This window comes from Acipenser ruthenus, chromosome 14, assembly GCF_902713425.1.
Source record: "Acipenser ruthenus chromosome 14, fAciRut3.2 maternal haplotype, whole genome shotgun sequence".
Classification (NCBI taxonomy): Eukaryota; Metazoa; Chordata; class Actinopteri; order Acipenseriformes; family Acipenseridae; genus Acipenser; species Acipenser ruthenus.
Window position 1 is genome coordinate 28,314,870 of NC_081202.1, and position 27,142 is coordinate 28,342,011.

At 36.5% G+C, this 27,142-nt stretch overlaps 1 protein-coding gene across 1 annotated transcript in view; it reads left to right on the plus strand.

Annotated features, from left to right (window-relative positions):
• Window positions 1-592: 592 nt before the first annotated feature.
• Window positions 593-27,142, plus strand: part of LOC117419564 (alpha-1,3-mannosyl-glycoprotein 4-beta-N-acetylglucosaminyltransferase C) — a 151,859-nt gene continuing 125,309 nt past the window's right edge. Inside the window, exons 1-2 of the mRNA XM_034032425.3 lie at window positions 593-797; window positions 5,870-5,923. Of these exons, the coding sequence (XP_033888316.2) occupies window positions 5,911-5,923 (13 nt within the window). The 5' untranslated portion in view covers window positions 593-797; window positions 5,870-5,910. The remainder of the gene's footprint in view (window positions 798-5,869; window positions 5,924-27,142) is intronic.

Sequence of the window (27,142 nt, forward strand, 5' to 3'; positions counted from 1 at the left end):
GAGAAGGGCACCCATGACAACTGCCACATTGCCACCATTAATTTCTCCCTGTCTGTGCCCGTTTGGCACCTCTCTGCCACCTCTGCAACTGCATCTCCCTCTGGGGTCAAGCAAAGCTCGCTTCCCAGCCTTAGAGGCCTAGCAGCTTACCTCTTTGAAGGCTTCTCAGTGAGCCAGAGGGGGACCCCCAGGCCAAAAATGTAAGACCACCTGTACACAAGCACAAACCAATGCGTTCCCGCACAGACATTGATGCTGTCCAGTAGTGGTATAAAACTTACTGCTGACCAGCCCAATACTACATAGATTTTATGAAAAACAATACTCAAGATTTGTACCCATTTTGTTTTCTCTTCCACTGATGATGTAGTTCCAATTTGCATCTTGTAGCTCTCAAATTGAGCTTGTGAATTAATTAGATTTGTCTTACAGGCATGACTCTAAACTATAATTAGTTGTGCCATGCACCTCTTTTAATGGTACATTTCTGAGCCATGGGGTATGCATTGTTTCTTTAAGACAGAATTCTAGAGAGCTGAAAAGGAAAGCCAATGAGAGCCAGAGTGTAGAGAAACAGTTAGTGACACCTTGGTATAGAGTGAGCTGCGCGAGCTGCTAGCTTCAGCAGGCAAGTGCCATTATGATGAATGTTTTCAGCACTTTTTTGAGAGCCAATTATCTGCTTCTGTGTGAGTCATGGAGATCATTTAGACTGGCAACATGCACAAGGCAACACTGGATCTTTCTCACAAAGGCTGTGGAAATTGTAAAAGAATGAAATGCTTTATCTTAGGCAGGTAAGGATGCCTACAGCATTTGCATTTTGTGCTCTGTATTGTATGTCTGTAATGTAAGGGAAGGGAATCTCAGGGCAGCTTGTTCAGTACTATAGGTATAGAACTGTTTTAAGTTGGAAGTTTCATTTTTTATTGGTGGTATTGCAGTACTGTAATTGCCATGATAGAAGTAGGTAATGCAGCTATAACAAGTGTTTGATATGAAGTACTGACTTTAATTTAGCATCATAATCAATTCTATTGTCTTATTCCTATCTTGTGTATCTGTGCTCAGTGGTGCTCTGCTGCTTGGTTGTGTTGATGGCAACAATCTTTCTGAAATGAACAGTGCTGAGAAATCACATTCACTTTCAGTTGATTTCCGATGTACTATATTTATTGCTATTAGAACTAAGTGCTGTCCTCAATAGATATAAGAGTTATAAATCTAAAAGAATTAGGTCAGCCTGGGTCAGTTTTAAATGTGTTTCTTTCCTTTATAAACTGCTTCGTGCAACTCCGATCTATCCTCGAAGATTGGTGGTATGTTTACATTTTATGAATTAGTGTTTTCATTCTTTCTAGTCAAGTAGAGTTGGTGCAGCTCAATAAAAGTCAGTAGATGCCCCTCTGATTCTCACTGAGAGTTCCCCAAGCTAACCTTTACAGATGAATAAATGGATGAATAAACTCAATTAACTGTTTTAGACATGTTTTATTTTTGTATTTTTTAAAATTTTTTAGTAAAATGTCTACTGTAACGGTAATTGTATACCATAAATCAAATACCAAGACTGCTTTGGTTGTGAGCTGAGGTCAGAATCAGTGTTCGGTTGTCATCATGTGCCCTTTTTCTAACCAGAAGCCTGGTCATTCCAATAAACAGCATACAGCTGTAGCGTATGTTATTTATTCATGTATTCTTTTTTTGTGTTACAGTAACGTTAATGCATGTACAACACTATGAAGTTTAAGCTATGATACTGGATCTTGAAGCAGCTTGTTACAGACAGGGTTTTTAGGGGGATATAGTATGTTGGACAGATACGGTATATAGGACAATGTGGTTATCTTCAGTAAAACAATCCTTTGATTGTCAGGTTTGCAATTGATTGACACAGGTGAAGGGATGCAGATTAAGAATTTTAAACGACAGAACAAATACATCTTCAACAAAGTCATCTAAAAGAGTATACAGAACATGGTAGGTATAGGTATTCGCATGAGCTGTACACAGCAAGGTTTTTTTGTTTGTTTTTTTTGTTCTGTGGAGAGACTTTTTTCTGCAGTAGCAGCAAACGGTAAATATAATGTAAAATTCGTGTCAGTAGTGGTGATTCCAGCTGTTCACCACATGCGGTGAGGTTGAGCCCATTAGATTAGACACCTGGAAAAATAGTGTTATGTTCATTTGACTCAATATAAACCCTGGTCACATAAATAAAGTTGGAGCACAAGGAGAAGTGTATGGTGTCACTAGGAATCCTTTTGACCTGACTTTGATCTAATTAAAAGGTTATATTTATAATCATTATGTATGACACCTAAACAAATGTATGAAACGTTTAAGCTGCATATATATACTGTATATATATATATATATATATATATATATATATATATATATATATAGAGAGAGAGAGAGAGAGAGAGAGAGAGAGAGAGAGAGAGAGAGAGAGAGAGAGAGAAAGAGAGAGAGAGATATATATACTGAGCATCAAAAGAAACTTATCACTTGTATTTGGATAAAATTCACTAGATGTGATCGAAAATGACAAACTCTGTTTTAGAGCAGGTGCAGTAACTTTTTATTGTGCTGATTAACAATTGATATCACAAATATGCTGCAAAATGATCTATCGTTCTTGGGGAGGTGTTGTACTCTTGGTCTCCCAGTTCATGGCCTGTCATTGACAGAGTGTGTCTGGTTATACCGTCTTGCCAGGTTTGAAATTGCTGGCCGTGAGCACCCAAGATGTCGAGCCACAGTACGCTGCCCTAGTCCAGCCTCCAACATGGCGATTGCATGAAGGCGCTGCTCTCTTGACATACATGGTATATTGTTTTTTTTCTGTGAAAAACTAAACAAAGTAAAAAGAAAGTAAAACAATTGCTACATGTACAGGAAGCATGGTTCTTGTTGGGTGGAGGTATTATTTAGTGTGCAAGATTTGTTTTGTTAAACCTTTTATTTTTGCTCTGCAGTGTTTTTGTTTACATTTTTTTGTTTGAATAAAAAGAGCAGTTTGTTCTGAGTCTGTGACATCACACCATAGAGTATGTGTATATATATATATATATATATATATATATATATATATATATATATATATATATATATATATATATAATCGGCTTTTACCTGGGGCTCAGCTTTTCTGCAGAATCGTAAACACAGGGACTGAACAGACTTTCTCATTCCATTCAAATCCTGTGACATCATGCTCGCCCCACTTAATCTACATGTATAAACACTGCTAGAGTACGTAGAGCTGGCAGACTTGAAAGGCCACATTGTAAAATGAAGAAGGCTGTTCAGTCCTAGCAGGATTCCCCACACAAGCTCAAAGAAGCTCAAAGAGATAAAGGCAGATTTAGAGAAAAGGGGTACCGTAAAAATCGTTTTATAGGTCGAACTGGCGTAAAAGTCGCCCCCGCCCCCTTTTTTGAGACTTCAATTTTATGAAAACTTTTTTTACTTTTTATTTTTTTCCTACATGCTCAACACCGATAAATAAAGAAAGATACACAGGTTTAGTTTCGAAATAGCCTTTGTTTGCAACATTTTATTCCATTAATAACTTTACAGTGTTGTTTTTCATTTTTAAACTGCTAGAAACTATTTGTTTTTTTTCAATTTAAAAAGTAATAATTAACAGAGCGTACAATCAAGTTATACATCGCACATCACATCTGTATTAAACTACCTGTATTTTATTTGAGCTTATCAAGTGACCCAAAGTTCAAGAACATATCTTTTTTGCTTTACTGAATATGTCTTTCCAAAACCATACTTAGACAATAGTTCCTGCCGCATTGGCTTTTACAAATTTGTTGTATTAAAACAGTGCTGCTTGCATCAATTAAAAAAGCTAAAAAAAACAACAAACTAAACAGTTCACCATTTAATAACCATTAAACAAAACATCTTAGTGATGCATACGGTGTAGTACAATTGCATTACATTTCCAGCTGTACAAATACATTCATTTTGTTTTAATAATCACAACCAGAACTATATACCTACTTTACAAGTGTACCACTGTGTTGCACTGACATGTGAAACAAGTTACAGAATTACTGCATGATTACAAACACCATAATAAAGGGGGATGTAAACAAAATGACATTTGAAGCTGTATCCACTCTTTAAAACTAGAGGCATTGCAACACCTTTGATACAGCATAAAGAACAAAGAAACAAAACGTAATTTGAATTGAGACTCTGTTTGAATATCTAAGTCACTAATCTGCTCTTATTTTATTTAATGTGCTTGCAAATGTACCAGTTTCAAAAATGCATTTGGTGGATCATGCACCTTATTGGTTAACACCTATTTATATCTGCTTGTTTGCATTCTGAATATACAGCTCAGTTCAGTAGCTACATGCAGTGGTTGTGCCAATGCCACAGAAATATTAATTGTTCATTGGTAAGCAATGCAGAATACAAATTGCATTTCAAGTCTCAAGAGCAGCCTGTTTTTATTACTAGTTTTGCACAATCAGATGCTCTAGTTAGGGTTTTTATCTCCCCTTTTATTTAGTATGAAGAGTATATGCTGCTTTGCACTGCTGGGTGGCAGGGGTCTGTTTATGTGATGGAATATTATATAACTTTACTAATCAAAATATAATTTGTCCCACTGAATTCAAGGTTTTAGTTTACTATTTTTCTTTGATAAGGGCTCTATTGCAAGCCTAGTACAAAAGATAACTCATGGGTAACAACTGTGCCCCATGAAAAAAAGATGTCCTTCTAGGTAGAAGATATATAAGCCATTAAACTGTATCATGTCTAGCTAATAGATTACAATACTGGTGGTTCTTAATACCACCAGCATGAGAAAAAAGTACACTAGGTGCAAGAATAAAGGACTGCAGAAGCATTTGTAGATGGAAGTATAAGGGGATATATGTTAAAAAGTATTTTCTATTTATTTTAGAGAGTTTACTTTAAACATGTTTCAAACGATTAGGCTGTGTGGTCCAGTGGTTAAAGAAAAGGGCTTGTAAACACTAGGTCCCCGGTTCAAATCTCACCTCAGCCACTGATTCATTGTGTGACCCTAAGCAAGTTACTTAATCTCCTTGTGCTCTGTCTTTCAGGTGAGACGTAATTGTAAGTGACTCTGCAGCTGATGCCTAGTTCACACACCCTAGTCTCGCCTTGGATAAAGGTGTCAGCTAAATAAACAAATAATAATAATTATCATGACTTTGGTTGCACTGTATGTAGTCCAGTTTCTTGCATACTGACAGCACTGTTTAGCTTTAATAACACCCTCAATCCCAGCTGTCACTACATGGTTTACCTTTCAAAATCCCTGCTAAAGGTTTCTTCACAATGACCCACTTTAAACTGAAATGTAAGAATTACTGTACACATCACTTTCCTCATATTCTACTATTTAGGTAGACGAGCATCATTTTTGTAAGTGGGTCACCCTACTAATTCTCAGAAGTGTGTGTTTTCTAAATATTAACAAGATGGCTAGATGGAAACTGTTTCATGAGTTAGTTTGAGAGTGAGGCTTAAATGAGAAAACAAAAGTCTTTCCTGTGCTTGCCTGAAGTCTTCTTACAGATTTGTAAGTACTTGCTTATCATGAAGGTGTAAAAATCCCACAATTGAATTATCCTGGCTGGTCTTTGTGTCCTAAGTGCAGCACTGTTTGAGAGCGTGGCTTAGTTTACCTACAGTATAGAATTGTTGCAGAAAAATTGCTTTGCTTGAGTCAAAGAAAAAATAAAGGCAGGAAAACTACAGCAAATAAGTTATTATATAGGGTGTTTCAAAAGTCCTGACTCTCAGTGATTTTACATGTCTGCATGACCCTTAGTGATTTTACATGTCTTTTGTCTTGTTGCAGGTGAGAACACAATTTGCCAGGGCTTTTGAAAAATAAAGTTTATGCTAATGAGAGGTAAGAAATGCTATTTTTATTTTAACTGTTTTGTTTGCAGGCTTAACAGGCTGTTTGCTAAATAGCAAAGTGGGACAGCAGATACAGCATGTGAGGGTCTCAGAACAGGTTGGTTCTTTGAACCACCTTGTTAGGTGGTTGAAAATCTGGTGAAACTGGTTTATCATATCAATTATATCCACAAGGGCAGACAATCATGTCATTTCATTTAATTATTTTATCAAATCATTGCCCCTTTTTCATTCTGCATGGCTAGGACTGGCATCATAGAATTAATGGATTTGAGATGTGAGGGCTGATGTGGGCTGGAGAGATTAGCTGTTACGTTGACACTGACAAATCTGATACATTAAGGCTTTGCTGGAGGGATCCATTGGAGGAGGAGAAGGAGGAGAGAATATAGTACGAAGCTGTATTTTCCAGAATTTCAAAGAAACCACAAAAATGTGTATGGTAAAGCATGTAACATTAAGATAAGTGATGGTAATTGGCAACCTGAACTTTTCTCTCTAACAATATGTGACATTTACAAGTAAAGGGAAAATAATCACTATACATTTTATGTGAGCATTTTAATGAATAAAAAAAGAAAAAAAACTGTTTATTTACTGTATTACAGTATCTGAAACAAAAACACATTGGAAATGTGAAAAAAAAACGTCAAGTTATCAAAAGTGCCCAGCCATTTAAAGATATCAAAAACACAAGCCAAGTTTCAAGAAACCATTGGGGCGTTGGTTTTACAGTTGTGTCTATTTGCTCCAATTGTTTCTTCTAACTTAGCTTGTGTTTTTTATACAAGTTAGAAGAAACAATTGGGGCAACCTTGGGCCCCCATCGGTTTTACTGTTGTGCCTATGTGCTTTGTGCTGGGCAAGGTTGCCCCAATGGTTTCTTGAAACTTGTCTTGTGTTTTTTGATATCTCCACTTTAAATGGCTGGGCACTTTTGATAATTTGCCGTTTTTTCACATTTCAAATGTGTTTTTGTTTCAGATATCACTGCTTTTGTCACTTATAACACACACATACATTACGGGAATAGCAAAATTGTATGTTCAAAGAAAGTGTCATTCATATTAACTACATTTTTTTCACATAAAAAATGTGTTTGTTGCACATAAATAAAATCCTTTTTTTTTTTTTTTTTAAGTTTGCAAGATTTTTTTTTACGTTTTCAAGATATGCTTCCATTGCACAACATTTGCAGTAGTATAGCAGTAAAGCTGTAGTTTTTATTTAACAAGTAACGAGACAAACAAGATTTTGTAAATAATGATTACATATTATCCCAATTGTATTGAAAGCTTTCATCTGATTTTGCAAACTATCATAATACGCTTGATCCGTTCATTTAGTATATTATAACTTTTTCATGTTTGGAAGTAGTACTCAGGGAGACAGTGTTGAATTCTAGAAATGTTTGTTTTATTTGAAACTACAGAGAATTCATGGCACCAAAATAATAACCCTACGTTTTAGTCTTGGCACTTTCACTGCATTTTCTTTCCGGTCACAGCTCACTCGCTCGCTCAGTCGCATCCACAGTTTCTCACTGAAGTTCAGCGATGGACTGTCTCCAGTCCCCAGTCATTTCCCGCCACTGTCTGACTCATCAACCAGTCACATCCATGCTCTGCAACCTCCGAAAACAACAACGCACACTCTCCCCACTCATTCACTCACTCTCCCTTCCCATGCTCAGTAACGGCATGACCCCCCCCCCTTACAATACATGCAATGCAACAAAGCAATTATCCAGTTCGCTACAATAGATTTTTTTATTTGAAAGTAAATATATATGAAAACACATTTATGTACAAAAATCTTCACTAATATACAATTGAACAAGAACTGTTGAGTAGTTTTTCGTTTCACACAGTATTAAATGGCAGTGTTTATATGATAAATAAATAAATAAATATCAAGATAGATAAAGAAATAAATAAATCTATGTATTGATTTATGTATTCATTTATTTCAATATTTATTAATGTTTTACTTTTACCAAATATATAGGCTATTCTTCAGCATAGCTAATTCTCAAAATGTACGTCCCTTTTTGCCCAGTGGGGACCACAAAGAGCGTTACTCTCATCAGCCAGTATTGAGAGGAACCGTACTTCCTTGCGCCAATAGAGACCACAATGAGCATTGTAAGACATATCACACTGTAAGACATATCTAAATTAGTTCAAATTATTATTAATAATAATAATAATAATAATAATAATAATAATATTATTATTATTATTATTAATAATTTGTTCATTCATTTGCCTGATGCCTTTATCCAAAGAGCATTACAGTTAATACAGCTGCATTATTCTGTACGGGCTAAAAGTTTGAAAGCAGAGTTATAAGTCATGAATTAAAGTAAAAATATATATATTTTCAAGACCTGCACATGGAATCTATTGGGTCAATAACCATTCTAACTGACTAACAAAACAAAATAAGCTAACTAATATTTTGTAACTTTGTTTGAAACTTTTGGCCTGTACTGTATATAATTAGGCTTTCTGGTTCAGCACATGTTTTGGTTTTGTAAAGCAGTGAAGGTGAATGCCCAGCCTACATTTTTGTGTTTTGTTTAAACCTTTATTTTGGCCCTTGTGCCCTTTTTGTTTGTATTTGGTCTTATTTGGTTTATTAAATGTGTGCTTTGATGCTCAAACTGCAGCTTCCTGGCTTCTGAGTCTCTGTCTCTCTGCTATCCTGTCACAGTCTGAAGCTGGTTGTGTACAAGATAAGATTTAGGCTTTCACTGAAAGTAAAGAAAACGATCCAGGATTCCAGGCTTCAACAGGAAGTACAGTACCAAAGTTAACTTGTTTTATTCAATTAAATTCTGAATTGTAACTCAAGGGTTTAATACCCTTAATAATAAAAATGTTGACTCAAGCCAAGTTATGATCAGATAAAACTGTTTATAGAGTGGGGATATGTATAGAAAAAAATAACCTGACTATATATGCACTACAGCTGCTTGAATTTAAATGTTTGTATGTTTCAGTGAACTGACATTCTTGATAAGTTTGGCCAGACACTTTACAAATAATGTGATAGCTCAATTTCTTTCTTTCTTGTACTATACAATCTCTATAGTCTTATTTTATAGAAACGTAAACATATATCCTGTCAGCCTTCCTGGATGGCTATCTATTTACCTGTCACTCTCTGTAGCTCTATGGACAAACATGGCCTACTATAAATACATTTCCACGCTTTACACATACAATATTGTTAATGGGCCTGAAAATACTAATAAACAGTCTATTAAACAAAGATAATATGCTGGACATGCTTCGTATTATTTATCTGACTGTTGCTTAGCAACATTATCAGTGTCAGTTTCACCACTACATGTAATGTGTGGTTTTGACAAGACTACCATTTGTCTTCATTATGACTAACTAATTTTTGTTGTCAACTCTTGTTCTGCTGTTGTACATATGTTAACTAAGCATTTAACACTTGACAAGATTAGAAACTGATATTGTTTCAAGATTTGAGATGTTTAATTCGTTTGAGGTCTACACCATCATGTCCTAAAGTAGTGAAAAGTTTGCATTCCCATATTGCTTGTTCTTGAACCTTTTACTTGACAAGAAGGCACAGTAATTAATCTGTATTTTGTGTTGATGACCTGACTACTTTAAAAAATACTACTAGTATTTTTATATCAAACCTTGGCCTCAACCTCCTCCTCCTGATTTTTTTGAGGTTGGCACTGTTCCATTTTTAATTTTGTTTTCCTCTTATTTGATTTTCTGCAGAGCGGACAACAATGGCCCCCGTATTGCGGCAGTATTTTTTTTCTATGAGGATTTTGTTCTGAAAATCGTAAACCTTTAAAGAGTATTAAGAAATAACCTAATAATTTGGCAGCTTTCTTGCACTGTTCATTGTCACCAATTCAGTAATCTTTAGGAGCAAATTCAGCTGCTTTAGCCATATGCAGTGATGTATGTCAAAGTAATGTCCTAGTGAAAAATGGGCCAATCCATTGTCCAGTTGTTTCAGAAAAAGTACTTCTAGATTGTACTGTCACAGTAGTTTGATTCATGATAATAGTTCTATCTATTAATGTAGACTGTGACCTATACATACTGGGTCGTCTTAATGAAAGAGACATTTAATATTGGCCTAGTAATATACTTTGAGGGCACTATGTTTTAGTTAAAACCTCATGTGTCATTGCATAAAATTAAGAAATGATTGTTTTGTCCAGACAACTTTTCTTGATTCCACATCAACTATGGTTAAGGTTGGAGGGGAAAAGGTGTATAGGGGAATGCAGGCTTTGGAACATGGATTCATACTAATAGCACCCTTCCATATAACCTCTTTATCTTGGTATCTGTATAATGCACTGTAGATTTATATAGCACTTTTCATCACCTACTCTATTCTAAGTAGGGCTTCTGCTTTTCACTGTTCAATTAATCCCCTTAAACATTTCTGAGCTTTTTGTTGATGGCTTTTTGTGTTTTATACTGTCTGAAAAGTGAATTGACCCATTTTTTTCTGGTATTGCCCAAAACTACTTATCTGTATTTTTTTTTTTTTTTAGATATCTTTAGAACTGCTCAAGTCAAATAACAGCACAGATGGGAATCACACTGTGCTCAACAAAATGAACTGGGGGGAAAGTAGGATAAACATCGGTTTCATTCTTATTGGGGATGTTTTCCAGTGTTTTTCTGTTAAGACTTGAAATCAAAAAGCAGAATTCCTCAAAATTCCAAAGCAGACTTTGAACCATTAATGAACTATGTTTTGTGAGGGATGATGATAAAAGGGAAACTAAGCGTTGACCTGAGGCTGGGCATCCTGATTGATTTCATCACTGCTGTTTGGTGATGTATTGTAAAATGGTTCAGGCTACCTTTGTATATCTTTAAACAGGTTTTTGTTTTTTGTTTTTGCACAAAGAAAGTTTGAATCTATTCAATTATCAGCATAACAGAAATCCAATATACATTATGCCAATTATAAACAAGCGAGTATTACACTGTAGCTCCACTATAGTATAGTATACCAATCAATATTTTCTTAGCTATATTAATTCAGGAATTCATTGCAAATTGCCTTATGGCTATTATGGATAATACATCTAAGTTTGTATAAACATATTATTATGATGAAAAAAAACAAGAGATATGTATATTCTGTTTATTTTTTGTAGATAAAGACTGTTTCAAAATTAAACCAGCTGTAATAGAATTCAGTTTTAATCCCATGAACTCAGCTGGAGAAATCACTCAATCAAAGCTAAGTTTTTATAGCACTAATTTCTGTAGACATATACAGTACAAGTTCAGTTGTTACAAAAATGTAATATACTGTACCAAACTGTATTCAGTTAAAAAACTCTTTTTGCCATTTATTTCTTAATTTTCAAATGAATAGCCTACCTTTAAGAGCTTCATATTGTAATTAAAACTAAATAGTATTAAAATCCAAAATGCTGGGTCTGCTGAAAGAATTTTGTTTGTTTCCGTATTATGTAATCATTTTAATTCAGAAAACATTCTGGTACAGGTCAAAAGAAGCTTAAAATCGTACTATGTTATACAATGCAAGCACACAAGCCTCTCCACAGAATAATCAAGGACAGTGAGCATCTCAGCTCAGGGTCACTTTTACAGGCTGCCCAGATAAAGAAATCATCTTCGGTGAGAATGAACACCTTCTGTTGTCTTCAGCGGTGCCAACTTTCTGAGCACCAATCTTTCCAAGTCTTACATGATGGAGTAGACAACTCTGTGGTATCTGCCAAGTTTGTGAATATCTCAGGCTGGGGTCCTGAACGGATATTGTTAGGCCAGATCTACTAGATAAATAGTTTGTCAGAACCGCCGCTCCCAAAGCATAGAAAGCAGAACGAGGAGAGAATACGTGCATCCAAAATGTTTCCTCTGCGTTGACTCCAGTTATTGTTCTTACAGCATTGACACACTCCCACTGACACTGCATTTTATTTCCCTTTCAGGCAACTCAGCCGCCAGTAATAGTAGGCCCCCCACCCCCGCTACTCTGGTAGTAATGTACCTTCAAGTTTGACGCTGACTTTATTTTTTTATATATTAAAAAAGGAAGTTTGTATTTCGCTGTCTTGTTACATAGTTTTGTAAAAAGTAATACTTTTATAGGAAAACATAAGACCAATAGAACAAGGTTGAAAATTGCCTTTGAAAATCTCGAATTAAGTTGAAAATCTACTGAAGCTTTTGAATAAATTTGTCCTAGTTTTATGACATCATTAAAGTACATACTGGAACTCGGCCAGAACATCAGCTTAAGAATAGGTTTTTAATACACAAATGCAAATTGAACAAAACTAAGCCCCATTGTCGATGTTCCTGGTATACCTGTTGTATAATATTATTTAAATCACCTGAAGAGGTTAATACCTGGTACTACTGTACCTACTGTACCTTGCTCCTTGTAATATTTCCTTCATGAGACGATGAGTTGAACACATTCATTGGATATGTGGTTACCTCATTTAAAATGAAACAATAAGACAATAATCCAGTTTCTTGTGCCTAGCGGCACTCGAAAATTGTGAATTATTTTTACCGATTCAACACTCAACATTGTTTATCCCTTACATATTGAACACCTTTTACAAAATGAGGAATTCTCATTGTTTAATACAGTAATCTGTCACATATCCGCCTGTCACATATTCGCCCTAACCGTTTGTCCGCCATAATCAAGCTCTCCAGCAACATCACTCACACGTACAGCGCTACTGCAAAATGGCTACATTTTGTTACTGTGTAAATTACCCCACACTAATCTAAGTGTATACAGCACTATAGCAGGGCAGGAGCACTGCGCATGAAGAGGAGTTTTTGTGCAAATGTATATTGTAAATAGTGTAATTGATTTAATTAATTAATATTGGTATATAATTAATAATAGTACAGCTGTGTATAATGGTATTTAAAACAGGAGACTGTTTACATATGCAACCTTACTCGCAGTCAGATACGGGACGGACTACGGTATGTGTATTGCACTGAAGTTGTGAAAAGGCTTGCCCGTAAATAGGTTTAGTATGAAAGTTTTACCAAAAAATGTAAAAAGAAAATACTTGTCGCTTTTTTAACATATATGAATCTAAAACGAATAAGAAACAACTTACAAGCACCTGGTTTCTGTTTTGGTAACAATTTGGAGTGAAGTGCTTTGATAATCTAGCCAAGCAGGTATATATCAGTAGCTTTTATTATTTATAATGTATGTGAAAAAGGTGATGTTACAGGGGTATGTCCAGCTTTGAACTCAACATGTAGTTCTTGTGTTCAGCATGCAATCCATTAGGGTTTAAATCGCTGCTGGAGCAACATCTTCACAGTTCAAAAGCATCAGGTGGCATACACTCGAGCCAGTCACAACGATACAGTTTGGACTTGAGTGTGTGAAAAACAATATAAAAAACATTTCACCATGCAAAAACATTGCTTTCCTCTAACTTGAGGAAATAAGCGGAATATGTTCGCCACCCAGCTCCTTGTCCAGACCCTGGTACTCTCCCGCCTAGACTATTGCAACCCGCCTGGCTGGCCTCCCTGCGTCCGCCACCCGTCCACTCCAGCTCACCCAGAACTCCGCTGCTCACCTGGTGTTCTCTCTGCCTCGCTTCTCCCACGCAACTCCACTGCTTCGCTCACTCCACTGGCTCCCGATCACTGCTCGCATCCAGTTCAAGACTCTTGGACTCGCCTACAGATGCCTTGACCAGACTGCACCCAACTACCTCCAGATCCTCATCTCTCTCTATACCCCCACTCGACCTCTCCGCTCCTCCTGCACTAGAAGACTGGCTGTACCTCCTCTACACTCCCCTGCCTCCAGAGCCCGCTCCTTCTCCACCCTCACCCCGCAGTGGTGGAATGACCTTCCTACAGGTGTCAGGACTGCCCAGTCCCTGACCACCTTCCGGCACCTCCTCAAGACTCACCTCTTCAGACAGCACCTGTAGAACTCCTCTTTTCCCTCTGGACACTTTATCACTCTTCCTTAATGCACTTATCTGCTCCCTATTTTACTGCATTTAATCCTGTACTTTACAGAGTACTGTACTGTAATCTGCCACAAGTGTTAATCACTCTGTAGTATTTTACATTTAATCGTATCCTGATGTAACTATCACTGACACTGTTATCTGCTCCGATATTGATTCGTATTTTGTAATATACTTGTACTTACTAGAACTGAAGTTATTGTATTTTATCTTGCTCTTAATTATATTAATACTTGTACTGTGATTCTTGAAATGTATTTTTTGTTTACGACTGTAAGTCGCCCTGGATAAGGGTGTCTGCTAAGAAATAAATAATATATATATATATATATATATATTTCAATTTTGAACATTATTATTATTATTATTATTATTATTATTATTATTATTATTATTATTAATTAATTAATTTATTTCTTAGCAGACGTCCTTATCCAGGGCGACTTACAGTCCTAAAAAACAAAAACTTACAAGATATCACATTATTTTTACATACAATTACCCATTTATACAGTTGGGTTTTTACTGGAACAATCTAGGTAAAGTACAGCAGCAGTGTCCCCCATCTGGAATTGAACCCACGACCCTCCGGTCAAGAGTCCATATATATATATATATATATAATATATATATATATATATATATATATATATATATATATATATATATATATATATATATATATATATTAAACAATATACAGTTTTATCTAATTGTTTAGTTAATTTTTTTTTTTAATACTGATGTAAAATGACCCCCCCTCCTTCTCCCCTTGTTTTGAAAACCTTGTTCAGGAAAGTATAGCTTAACACTGCAGTCGTAAACTTACCATTTAGCATACAAAAACAATGAATATGAATCTAGCTTCCATTGTGATTTCTTTTTGCAGTCTTATTGAGTTCTTGGAAACATATGGATTAACTATACCGGTATATAAAAAACTGCCTATTTTGCAAGAAGCATTATTTTTTTTTTAGCAAAATAAGGTTTGAATACAAGTATGACTCTTGCATATTTACAGTTTATCGTTTAATCAAAATACATGGTGTGAAAACTGTCCATGTGCTGTCTCTTGTTCTAAAGTATATATTTTTTTTCTCCTATGTTAAATATGGTAGCAGTTGCTTGGCGACCGCATGCTATGGCAGCCTGCCATGTGGCTTTATGTCTAAACTGAGGTGAAACAAGCTTGCTGGGCTGAAGATAAGAAGCTTAGGAGCTGCTCTGCTCAGATGTAGCTGTCTGTAATGTATCTAAGGTTTTTGTGATTCATATATACTGCTCTATGAGCAGCGAAGCATTAAATTGCTTTCCTCTGGGAGCAGGTCGTATTCAGGGGTCGACAAAACTATGCCACCCTGCGGAGCATACTTGATTTGTGCTGAATGTTTCTATAGAGGTCTTGGCAGTGACGTCTCCTACCTAATTAGGGTTGGTAGTCATTGAAGGTTATGCCAGACCATTCGTATCCCTATACTTTTGAGATCATAGGTCACTCTTCAGGTGTAAATGAAAACATTCTCACTAGAATAAAAAGCACTGCAGTTAGCTCCTGTGTATAATACTTCATGAGAAGTATAACAATCGTCTTCCTGATTTACATTCAAATGTTTTTAAATAGAAATGGGCTAAATACACTGCAATTACGTACTTGTCTCTCTTGCGGATTAATGGAGCGGAAGTTCTCTCTAGGAAAATCGTGCCTGACAGGGAGAATACTTTCTGTTGTCCGTGTTCTTTTGGTTTATTTGGTGCTTACAACATCAAATGTGTGTCACATATTTGTTGAAAAAATCCTGTTCTTTTGAGACTGGTGTTTAGAAGATGTTTCAAGAGAAGGCAAACATTGATAATAATAATAATAATAATAATAATAATAATAATAATAATAATAATAATAATAGCTTGTTGTGATTGTTGTATGCATGACAGTGTGGTGAGATACAGATGCGACATAGGAGCTGGTTTACTAAACTCAGATGGAGCAGCGAAAATTGAACACTAATGTCTATATCACTTTGTCTTGGCACAGTGTTTTCCCTGCCAGTGTATATGGTGCAATTATAATGAAGCCAGACACAATACATGTGCTAAATAATGATTCAATTGTCATTTCTTATGTTTCCTATGACTTTTTTTTGACTTGTGACAGTTTTGCTATTGTGCATATAGAACATGCATGCGTTGCGTATGGGTGACAGTGGCAAGACTCTTTTTGGTGTTTGCTGAAGTATGTCACTGACATGACTTGCTTCGCTGTTTGGAGCAGTTTGTTTCCAAGTGAACTGGAATACGTTTTGTTTCACACTGAAAAGTTGAAACGGAGCGAAGTGGTAAACTTACCGAGTCCCCTTCCAAGTGAGCCGAGACCACCATCAAGTGATCTGGGCACCCAGTGCATCAGCACACACAATGGCTGCGATGCTGGCTTCGGGGATCAACCACAGTGCGGTCTCCCCAGCGCATCAGCATGACAACCGTCTGGATTGAGCTAAGTATGGTACCTCTCTGGGATCTTCAAGTGGGCACCTTCCATCCTCTGTGTTTCGTCGACTAGCCCACGACACCTCAAGAGGGCGCGACAGTGATTCTGGAGTCCCAGCATTACCCCCCTCTGTCCCCCACTCAACTCAACCCAGCTTACTTACCCATACATCAGTGTTTCTTTCTTTCTATTGTGCTTGAGATCCCCAACCAGAATCTTTCCGTCTCAACCACGGCCAGTTGCTGCTCATCTCTGTTGCTTCAAACAAGTTCTTCAATGTGCGACTCAACTCTTGGTCACTGAATTCGACGTCTCTGAGAAACCGGGTTGTAGAGTGTGTCACAAATCCTCGACAACCCACCTCCACTGGGTAAACCCAGATTCTCCATCCTCGCTGTTCCGCTTCAGCGGCTAGTTGAGCAGTTTCTTTATTATTATTTGTTTACAATGCATGCCCATGTCAGATAGTAAGTTGCATATTGGTTGGCTGCCTTTCACAATTGATGAATGGCATTTCCAGATAGTTACAAAACAATAAGGTGGTGCTTACATGTCCACTCTTTTGACAGATCTACCCTATTTATCCTAATATTAGCAAATTTGAGTTGTATGAGAATAAATAGCCTAGAACATAAGAAAGTCTACAAACGAGAGGAGGCCATTTGGCCCATCTTGCTCGTTTGGCTGTTAGTAGCTTATTGATCCGAGAATCGCATCAAGCAGCTTCTTGAAGGATCCCAGAGTATCAGCTTCAACAACATTACTGGGGAGTTGGTTCCAGACCCTCACAATTCTCTGTGTAAAAAAGTGCCTCCTATTTTCTGTTCTGAATGCCCCTTTATCTAATCTCCAATTGTGACCCCTGGCCCTTGTTTCTATTTTCAGGTCGGAAAAGTCCCCTGGGTCGACATTTATCTTAGGTGGATCTATGTTATCTTAGGTGGTTTCCACATAGTTCAATGAAACACTGTCTAAACCCTTAGGTTCTAATTAAATTACACAATTATAATTATCCATTCCAAGATGGTCTTAATGATCACAGAACACGAATTCCTGGAATATTTGGACGTCCTATATTTTATTTAGTTCTCACTGAATGACATACCTACACTGTTTTTATATTTCTTATAGCATCAGCAGCTCTGGTTTGTGTATAACTTTGACTTGGTATGTGCTTTGAAACTGATATTATTTACTGTAATTAACTGAAATACTTTTTAATAATAATAATTTTAAACTAGTAATTAACATGTAAGGAAATGTCAATTTATTTTATATTACTTGGGACAACCAGATAGTTATATATGTAGTACATGCCTTAAATAATGTAACAGAAGTGTAAATACAGTGTAGCTACAATTTAGGGTATGCAAGAACTTTCATCTGTATAAATATGTAGCTCAATGTATAAGGATAATGTAAAACTACTTTACTCAACTGTGTACAATACATGTATACTGTATGCAGTCAAGGAATTGTAAGGTGAAAGAGGACATTTCCTAATCATGTCAAAGTCCATGTTCACCAGGACAGTTTGGGACAGTTCAGTCACATTTTAGTACCTTTTACATGCGTCAGGTACCTTTTACCTGCTTTTTAAGATAAACAGAATACAGTTCTTGGTCCACAAATCTGGTTCTCACAAACAGGGTTTTACAGCTGGCAGGGTAGTTAAAATGGTCTCAAGTCATACACAAAGCAATATCACCCTTTTCTCTTGCAATTTCCCACAACACCAACCTTTTTCTCTTTCTCCTCTATTGCCATTTTGCTGTTAACCGGCTCCTTTTATCTGGGCCAGTCACACCCTGTGTGCTTATCCTGAGTTTTGGTAATTGTAATCTTTTTGGGCGGACATTTTCTCAGTTGTGGTCCTTCTCGTGGCCGCTATTTCACGAGAGGACACAACCCCATTAAAACATCTGCCCTGACGTATCTCCCATTGACCACCCTGCTCCTTGGTTTGTCACAACGGTTTAAAGAAAGTTGACAACTTTTTTTTAGATTGACCTGCATTCGTCCATGATTTCCACAAAGTATAGTTGTCTTCTTGTAATATGTTATAATGCCTTAATAGGGAATGATGGGCTGCATTTTAAAGCCATAAATCCCCCAGGGTAATACGGGTTACAATATCAATGTTCCTGAGGACCTGAGAATGTAATAGTGGCTTGTAAGGAAGATGAATAGGAAGCTCTTGGTTCAATTGCCAAAGAAACCAGTTGAATTGATTTATTACACTCACTGTTGACCTTCATGCACTTAGGGATTTGATTGGGCTTATGGGTGATTCAAATTCATTGGATTCTGTGATACTGAAGTTTCCTCCACACCCAAAAGAATCGGCAAACATTAAAAAAGCATAGCCCTTATTTTAAAGACACCTTAAAATGTACATGTACCTGGGAGACTGATGATTCCTAACTTTTTTTATATATATATATATATATATATATATATATATATATATATATATATATATATATATTCTTATATTATAGCTATAGGTAAAATTAAATAATGCAAAAGTAAAGAAATGCATTTCCAAATGTAGGGTACCATCATGGCAGAGGTTGTAAGATTATAAATATGTACCCCATTGGTTTTGAGCCTAATAACACATATGTATGTGTATTGAGACCTAACACAATTAAAGGGTAAAGCTTACTTACAGTAGTACAGGTGGGATTTACATTCAACTTAGTCAAATTTGCAAGAAATCCAATAATTCACACATGGAACATCTTTCTTAATGGTTTCCGTAGCAATATATAAAAGAAATAAGGTATTTGCAGTAATAAAAAAAGCAGTTAGAGGAACATAGTACTATTATTAAGATCATTAACTATCCAATCACTTTTTACTGACACAAAAGGCTTACTTGTATGCAAATAACCAGAGGAAAATCTTATTGTGTTTGAAGAAATATACCACATATTTTTGTTTAAAAAAAATAAAAATAAATGGCACTTGCAGACTTTGGTAACTGGCAATTCATTTTTTAAGGCCTTTTGCTGAGTTAATTACTGATACAAAGAGTTATTCTACTGTTCTGATGTTAATTGTTGTATTTGACATAGTCTAAACTTCATAAACTGAATAAATACAAAATATCACAATAATCAGAAAGGCACCATTTATCTAGCCTACTGAACCAAATGACACATACTGGTAATAGGCAATTAGACAGCATGTTAATCCACCTGAAGCCCATATTCTAACAGAATTTGCCCTGTACGTGGATTTATCCTGAACCCTGAATACTTGGGAGTTAGTTGTATGGCACTTACTAATTAGGTTTCCCTATATATATACTGTCCAGTATATATTATGTGATTAAAGTCTGTTGTTTACCAGGATCCTGTTGGAAATAAGATGGTACATTGAGGCTTATCCTGGTGAAACATTTCTAAATGAATGCCCTAAGAGACTGCTAGAAAGACCTGATTGAAAGACTGGTAGAAAGATTGATAGATGTCTATTTGCAGTGAGACTTTGCTGGCAGATGCTCAGAGCATTGATTCCTGTCTGCTAATTCCATAAAAAAAAATTGGAGAGAAGGTTTGGATTCTGTGTTAAGCTTTGGCATTGATTATCATCAATATCCACTTACTCAGTCTGGATTGTTGCCCAGATTAAAGGATTTAGAAATCTTCACTTAAACTTATTTCAAGGGCATCTAAGGTAAGCTGGTATCCTTGCTTTCACCTCTCTGTTGCTTCTGTGAAACCCTTCCAGTAAAACACAAAAAGTACAACTTCAATCTATTACTTTTTGTTCTGATTCAAAACTATGAAACGTTCATAAATTAGGTTAGGTTCACTAGGCAGATCAAGTGAGGGAGGGTGAGGTTTTCAGGAGTTCTGTTCTGTGAGAGGTGAGGTTTGGGCTCAAGTCTTCAAAGATGGCGGGGGCAGGGCAAACCATGCAGACAAACAGAAAAAAGCATACCCTGGGGTAAATAGGGAGACTGGATAGACTATAGGATGAAAGAGGACCACATTTTCACACTTCCTGAACTTCACCAAGGTTGTTATCAAGATTTTAGTTGTATTTTTTGTTAAAGAAATACACAACCAAAACACATTCATAGTAAACAAACACGAGAAATACATATTTTCAGGAAAACATGTAATTACAGTCATCTGAACTAAGATTGTGTGACATAATAGGGAACTGGAAATAAATGCAATCAGACATGTTTAATATTAGTATAGGGGAGAATATGAACAACATACCTGTACTGCTACACATGGTACAGTACAATACATGGAAAGCATAGGCAGCAGTAGTGAAAAACCATGCAAAGTTAGCAGCTGTTTCCATTACTTTTCTGATACTGCTGCTAAAATAGTTGGAAGTGGTGTTTGCAATTTTGGATAAAAGATTATATCAAAAGCTAATTGGATGTACTGTCTAGTGAGGAATGAGGTGGTGAGGACATTGTGAAAGTGGAGAGAGCTATATAATATATTACTAGGGAGTGGTATAATTGATTGAGGAAGACATTGAGATGGATGTGAATGCTGGGAATGATCAGAACTGCTTTCTGCAAACTGATTAGGGTCATATTGTTGGCATAAAGATTAAACTAAATCTCTGAAAAGCAGGAGTTGTGTCAGTGTTTCCTATGGCAGGAACTGCTGGTATAAGATAAAAGACTAGAATGGTGCCTGAATGAGTTTAATAGAAACACGTTGGCATCAAAAACTCATTCAGACAACAGATGATGCAAATAAAGAATTCCAGAAGATGGCAAGACAGTAAAACAGAGAAAGAAGACTGACCAGTACTGCATCAATCACTTATCTGGGTAGTACTTTAGTGCACTTTAGCAACCAGCACAAGGTGACTTGGAAAAAACGATAGAAATGGTGCATATAGCTAATACAGCAGACACACTATATGCAAATGCTTATTTTGTCTTATAAAACTAAAAGAGAAATTCAAACTGTATAAAAACAATGGGTAACTTAAGATTGTAATGTCTTAAAGTTATATAACAACCGACAGAAAAAAAATGTACCAGTATACTTAACTATTCCCCTTTAAATGTTTCCCTCTATTTTTGTTATATGGTATTTACATTAAACAACTAAAATCACATAGGTATTGTTTTTTTTTTTTATTTCCCAAGCCTAGCCTTTACTAGCCTTCCTTAATAGTTTTTTTTTTTAAATGCCTAAGGCAACATAATTCATCCTTAACACTTCATCATGTAATGTAAGTTAGAGAATTCTGAAAGTTCAAAAATCCAAATTGTAGTTCTAACACAGTGGGTTCTATTTCAGTGTTGTATCTTGGTACCATTGCTCTAGAATGGAGAAACCTGAACAGCATTGTTATTCATGTAGGGTAGCACTAGGTTCTGGAGTTTCTCAGTGCAATGTATCCTTTTCAGTGGATGTAGTTAACTTGTATCATTTTCAGCAAAGCAGAATGGCACAGCATGTATTAAGTGCAGTTCAAACTATCAGTCTCTCTCAGTCCAGGGAAGAAAGCATTGTGAATTCAAATACTAGCAAATTAAGAAAATCTATTATAAGTAAAATGTTCAACTACATAATGATACAAGCATGGGTGCATATATTTTATTGATATCTTTTTACCTTTACACAAGCAGCTCCCAGACATGTAGTAAAAACTACATTTATTGTGGTAGAGATCCTCTAGTTCAGATAATTTCACACCCAAAAAAAGAGAATATATGATGTTTATAGCTCAACTTTTTAGCAACTCACTGCACATTTTGGACCAGAACAGACTGGTGAATTTGAATCAAAACAAACCATGATTTACAACTTGAAGCATTTGTACAGTAGTTTTTCTACCTTTCTATATTCAGTACAATATATTGAGAAGTGTACTTATTTCCCATTCAAGAACAATGGTGGAGTTTCCATGTATTTTTTTTTTTTAGCTCGAGAAAAAAGTCTTGTGTAAAATGTTTTTTTACATTCACTCAGTTTATTTTACTCGAGTAAACCTGGCTTTTCACCTGACAATATGCAAATGAATGGGAAAGGTGGAGCTTGATATGTAAATTAGCTATGCATAAAATACTCATGCTGTTTTTGACTACTAGTGACATTTTGTGAATGTGGTTTCCATGCGCAGAGAACTGGTACTTGGGTGAATCTAAGCTGCTGTAATAAAGCACAATTCCTTGTGCCTGGTTGGTTAATAATGTGTTTTACTGCTCTTGTTTTTCAAATGTCATTAGTGGGGTGTCATGTCGTTAGTAGTGAATTCAGGCAATACAGCATATAGGGGATCAGGTGATGCTGCGTATATTACCCTGGCTTAAAAACCCTACCTGTCCGGACAGCTGACAGCTGCTGAGGAAGCATTCAACACCATGCTTGGGCAAATATGGGTAGTGGGCACTTGAAAGGGAGGTGGTGGATACTTTGAAACGGACCTAAGTGCAGCATTAGTCCGTTCCCCAAATTGCCACTGCCTGCTGTAGCCTGCACAAACTCTTGTCAACAACACAATGAGGTGTTCAGGAATCAGTGGCTGCCTGTGAGACAGACGAGGAAGGTTACCAGTGTTGTCAAGTCTCACGAGAAAAAAAAAGTGCCACTGCCTTTCAAAATAGCTCAAAACAAGCGCAACCCATGCTAAAGTATGGGTGTTTATGCAAATTCCAACCAGCGACTCTCAGAAAAACAAGCCCAATCCCGCTTATTGTAAGCACACTTTGCAACTGTGAAAGTTACCTCAGCCACCAGTTAAAATTGGACAGCAGCGATCTGAGGAGGCTCGTGCTGTCGGAGATTCTCTCCTTTCTTTTAAGTTGTGTTGGATTTATTGTTGTGTTAAATATTAACGATGCAAACAAATAAAACACAATATGTTCATTTGCAATTTTATTTGGTCAGTTCTGAGAGGGCATCAACAACTTGTTGGTATATATGTTGTACTGTTTTGGGCGATCGAGCTGGCTCATGACATCCAGTTCACCAACTATATTTATTAACATGGAGGGCGGACACGCGTTGTCTTCGGACATAGCTGGGATAAAAAAAAAAAAAAGACGGGAATTAATTCAGTTAGAAATTTAAGCAGCTCACTTCGTGTTTAACTCTAGTGTAGTTTTTATAGCAAGGGTATTCTCAAACAGCTGCTTTAATAATATAGCAAGGGTATAACGCAGTTCATGGTAAGTGGTTTTATACAGAACTGTACACAGCAAAAAACAATAATAAAAAAAGCTGCCCACATTATCATTAAGGTGAATTACACCACTGCTAACCATAAAATCACCCATCAGCCACTTACTTTCTGTCGTTTTGGAATCCACAGTAACAGCTGACCTGCTCCCTTGCAATATTTATAGTGATGTCACTTAAGGGTAAACAAGCTCATTCACATTTACATGTGAAATGCGGGTTTCCATGCAAAACTGGGCGTGGATTTTCCTGTGTGTTTCGTCATTTACACGAGTAAATGAGATTCTCCCAAACGTGCACGCACATCGAAATTTTAAGTGTAAATTGGCCTGCATGGAAACCCCATGAATGTTGACTGTTACAACTAAACCTTGTTACAACTAGGCCCTTCTCCTCTATTTACAGTATTTACAGTACAGTAAGAGGGTACAAGATGTAATTTCAAGGTCCCTTTACTAGTCCCAATTATTGAAAAATGTAGAGTAGGAATTATCGGCTACACTTCACATAGCATTTCAACCAACAAGCTCTTTGCCTGCTAACAAGAACCTTTTCTGACAGTTAAACATCTTTTTTTCTCAAGCAAGAAAAATATATATTCGTAATTATGATGACATTTTGCCAGAAAGAAAGTATCACTCAAATCTTTAAACTGAATGGGCGCTGAATGAACCTGGTCTCTGTGGAGATATTTCATAAGGGAAAGTAGTTATTTTTCCACTTGTTTTGGTGAAAAAACATTATGGAATACAGCTATTGACACCCATTCTAAATTGTGTCATTGCTGAAAACCCAATGTGAGACCTACCATGGTAATACATATTACTGGTAGATATGATTTATTGTCATTATTTTGTTAACTATATGTAGCTACAGTCCTAAATTATTCTTAAATTAACAATACAAAAATGAATCAGGAAAGTATTGTTGGATGCAACTCCAGAGCTCTGTGTTCCAATGATCTGGAAAATTAGTTTTAGTGGATTTCATAAAAATCTAAATAAAAGGGTAGAACATGCACCATTGCTCCCCATTCTGTACGTTCTAGTTTCCTCAAGACACAACTTTGTCTTATGGCATAATCCACATTATTGTTACATTTCCAAAATTAATAAAAAGTACAATAATACGGCATAAAATGTTGTGTTTGGAATTGGAAACAAGAAAGCTGATGATTCTGCCTCAGAATGCCACACATAACTCCAAGCTGCCACATGAGTAGATCAAGAAACTACAGTGGGGGGCTCCCAAGTGGTACTTCCAGTAAAGGAGTGCAGGATGCGCCCTATAGCTTGGAGATTGCCCGTTCAAATCCAGGCTATGCCACTGCCGACCGTGGCTGGGAGTTCCCAGGGGGTGGCGCACAATTGGCCAATTGGAGTCCTTGGCTCACCGTGCACCAGCAACCCCTGTGGGTGGCTGGGCACCTTTAGGCCTGCCTGTGTGCAATTCAGAACTGTGTGGTCCTCCGACGCTGCAGTTCTATAATGGAGTCCCGGCGGGCTTGCAGTGCGAAATAAAGCAGATAGCTGACGGCACACGTTTCGGACGACGCGAGTGCTCGTCTTCATCTCTCCCAAGTTAGTGCAGGAGTTGCAGCAGTAAGCTGGGTTGAATAATTGGGCATTCCAAATTGTGAGAAATAGGGGGTTAAATTGCCAATTCCAAATAAAAAAATAAAATAAAATAAAATAAAAACAACTCTGCAGTATATACCTGTGATATTATGGAGTGTTCAACTGGTCTAAATGGCATGTTCTTTTGGTTTTATAACTGTACTTATTTTTACAGACATTAATGAGACCCACATTCACTGTGTAATGTTTGATATGCTATTTACTATTGGATCAAATGTCAACATAGTTATATAGAAATAAACAGACAAGTGTCATCCCTTGGAGAGTATTTAAAACCTTCTATTCAACTTGTAGATGGAAAGCCTAAGCACTTGTCAAAGGAAATAAATGGAGCACTAACTACAGTAGATTTTTAAATACTGCAGCCACTTACAGTACAAACCAGTGCTGTACAGGGATTCTTCAGAAATAAACAACCTATCAGTCTGTGTTAAAAATATAGAGACATTAGTTCCATGTTGATAAGTTTAGAATTTATTTATTTTTTTTACTTGGAATAGGAAAAGTAAGCAAAAACACATAAAGTAACAACCATTGTGTTGTGAGGAAATGCTTAGTACAAATACATATATCCCCTTTATCCCCTTTTTAATAGCAGCATTTTAAACAGAACCTCTTATGGTAATGTACAGTGGATAACTAAGACCTGGCTGAACTCACAATAATCAGGTCAAAAAATATGTGAGAAATATATCTGACAAGTGTATTTTTAAATACTTAAAGATCACTCACATCATTCCTAAATGTTGGCACAAAAACAAAAACAAAAACAAAAAAATCTCTTCCTCCACACAGATGGGGCAGTGAAGACTCCAGCCTCCATGGAACACAAAGTACAGACAGGAATATATTTAGAGAGCAAGTCATTGAGATGTGTAGGAGGATGAATCCATTCTAACAATTCTAACCACTATGCAATTATTGCGGATCCTGAGACATATTAGCATCTCATGAACACTATTACCACGTAGAGGTCACATACTGTACAGGACAGTAATACACATGTAGGCTGATCACTATTTAAGTCCTAAACAGTTTGGGCAGTAAGCCCAATATGTATAGCTTGAAAACAGCCTAAAAGTGAGATTGTATGTAATCTGGCCAGGAAGGTACCCAGCTGTCATACCTATTATTATAAGGCAGTATTTGTGGCTAGGAGTGGGGATACAGGGCAGTAGTAATTAACAACATCACGGTTTATATCAAGCAGGAGCTGTGTAGATTTTCGTGTGGATGGGCTGATCAAGTAAATCAGTATGTGGATTTCGTTTCCTCTGTTGAGCTGAAATTGCAATGACCCCATACTGTTGATCTGAAGCACTTACAGGGCCACATGTTTCACTAGTAATACCATGTCTACTTCTACACAATCTTATAAATAATACCTATAATTTGATGACTCTACTTGTTGCTGCAGCAATAGCATTACAATAATGTACTTATTCTCTTTCACAATATACCTTTTCAGTAATTAGGAATGGTGGTTGAGACTGTCAGATCATGTTGTTACATGTTGTCATTTTTTTTTTTGTAATTGTTTTTTTTTTGTGAAGCTTTTTAACTGAAGCAAGGTGGAACATAAGGATGACTCATTATACATTGTCGAAAAAATCATTGTTTATGAGTTCTAGCACAACTTGGACTTCTACCGCACACTCCAAAAAAAGCACCTGTCACTGTTACATAAACACTTGCCTCTAGCTCAAGAGCACCATTTCATCAATTTAGTCAAGAGATTATACAAAAACATCTGTCAGTGTGCCATATGAACTGTACATATTAAAAATTAGAGAACAGTTGTAATAGTGAGCAGGACCACGTAGCTCGCAACGTCCTGACACAGTGGAAACAGGTGAATCTCGTCCAGTGTTGAAGGATTCTG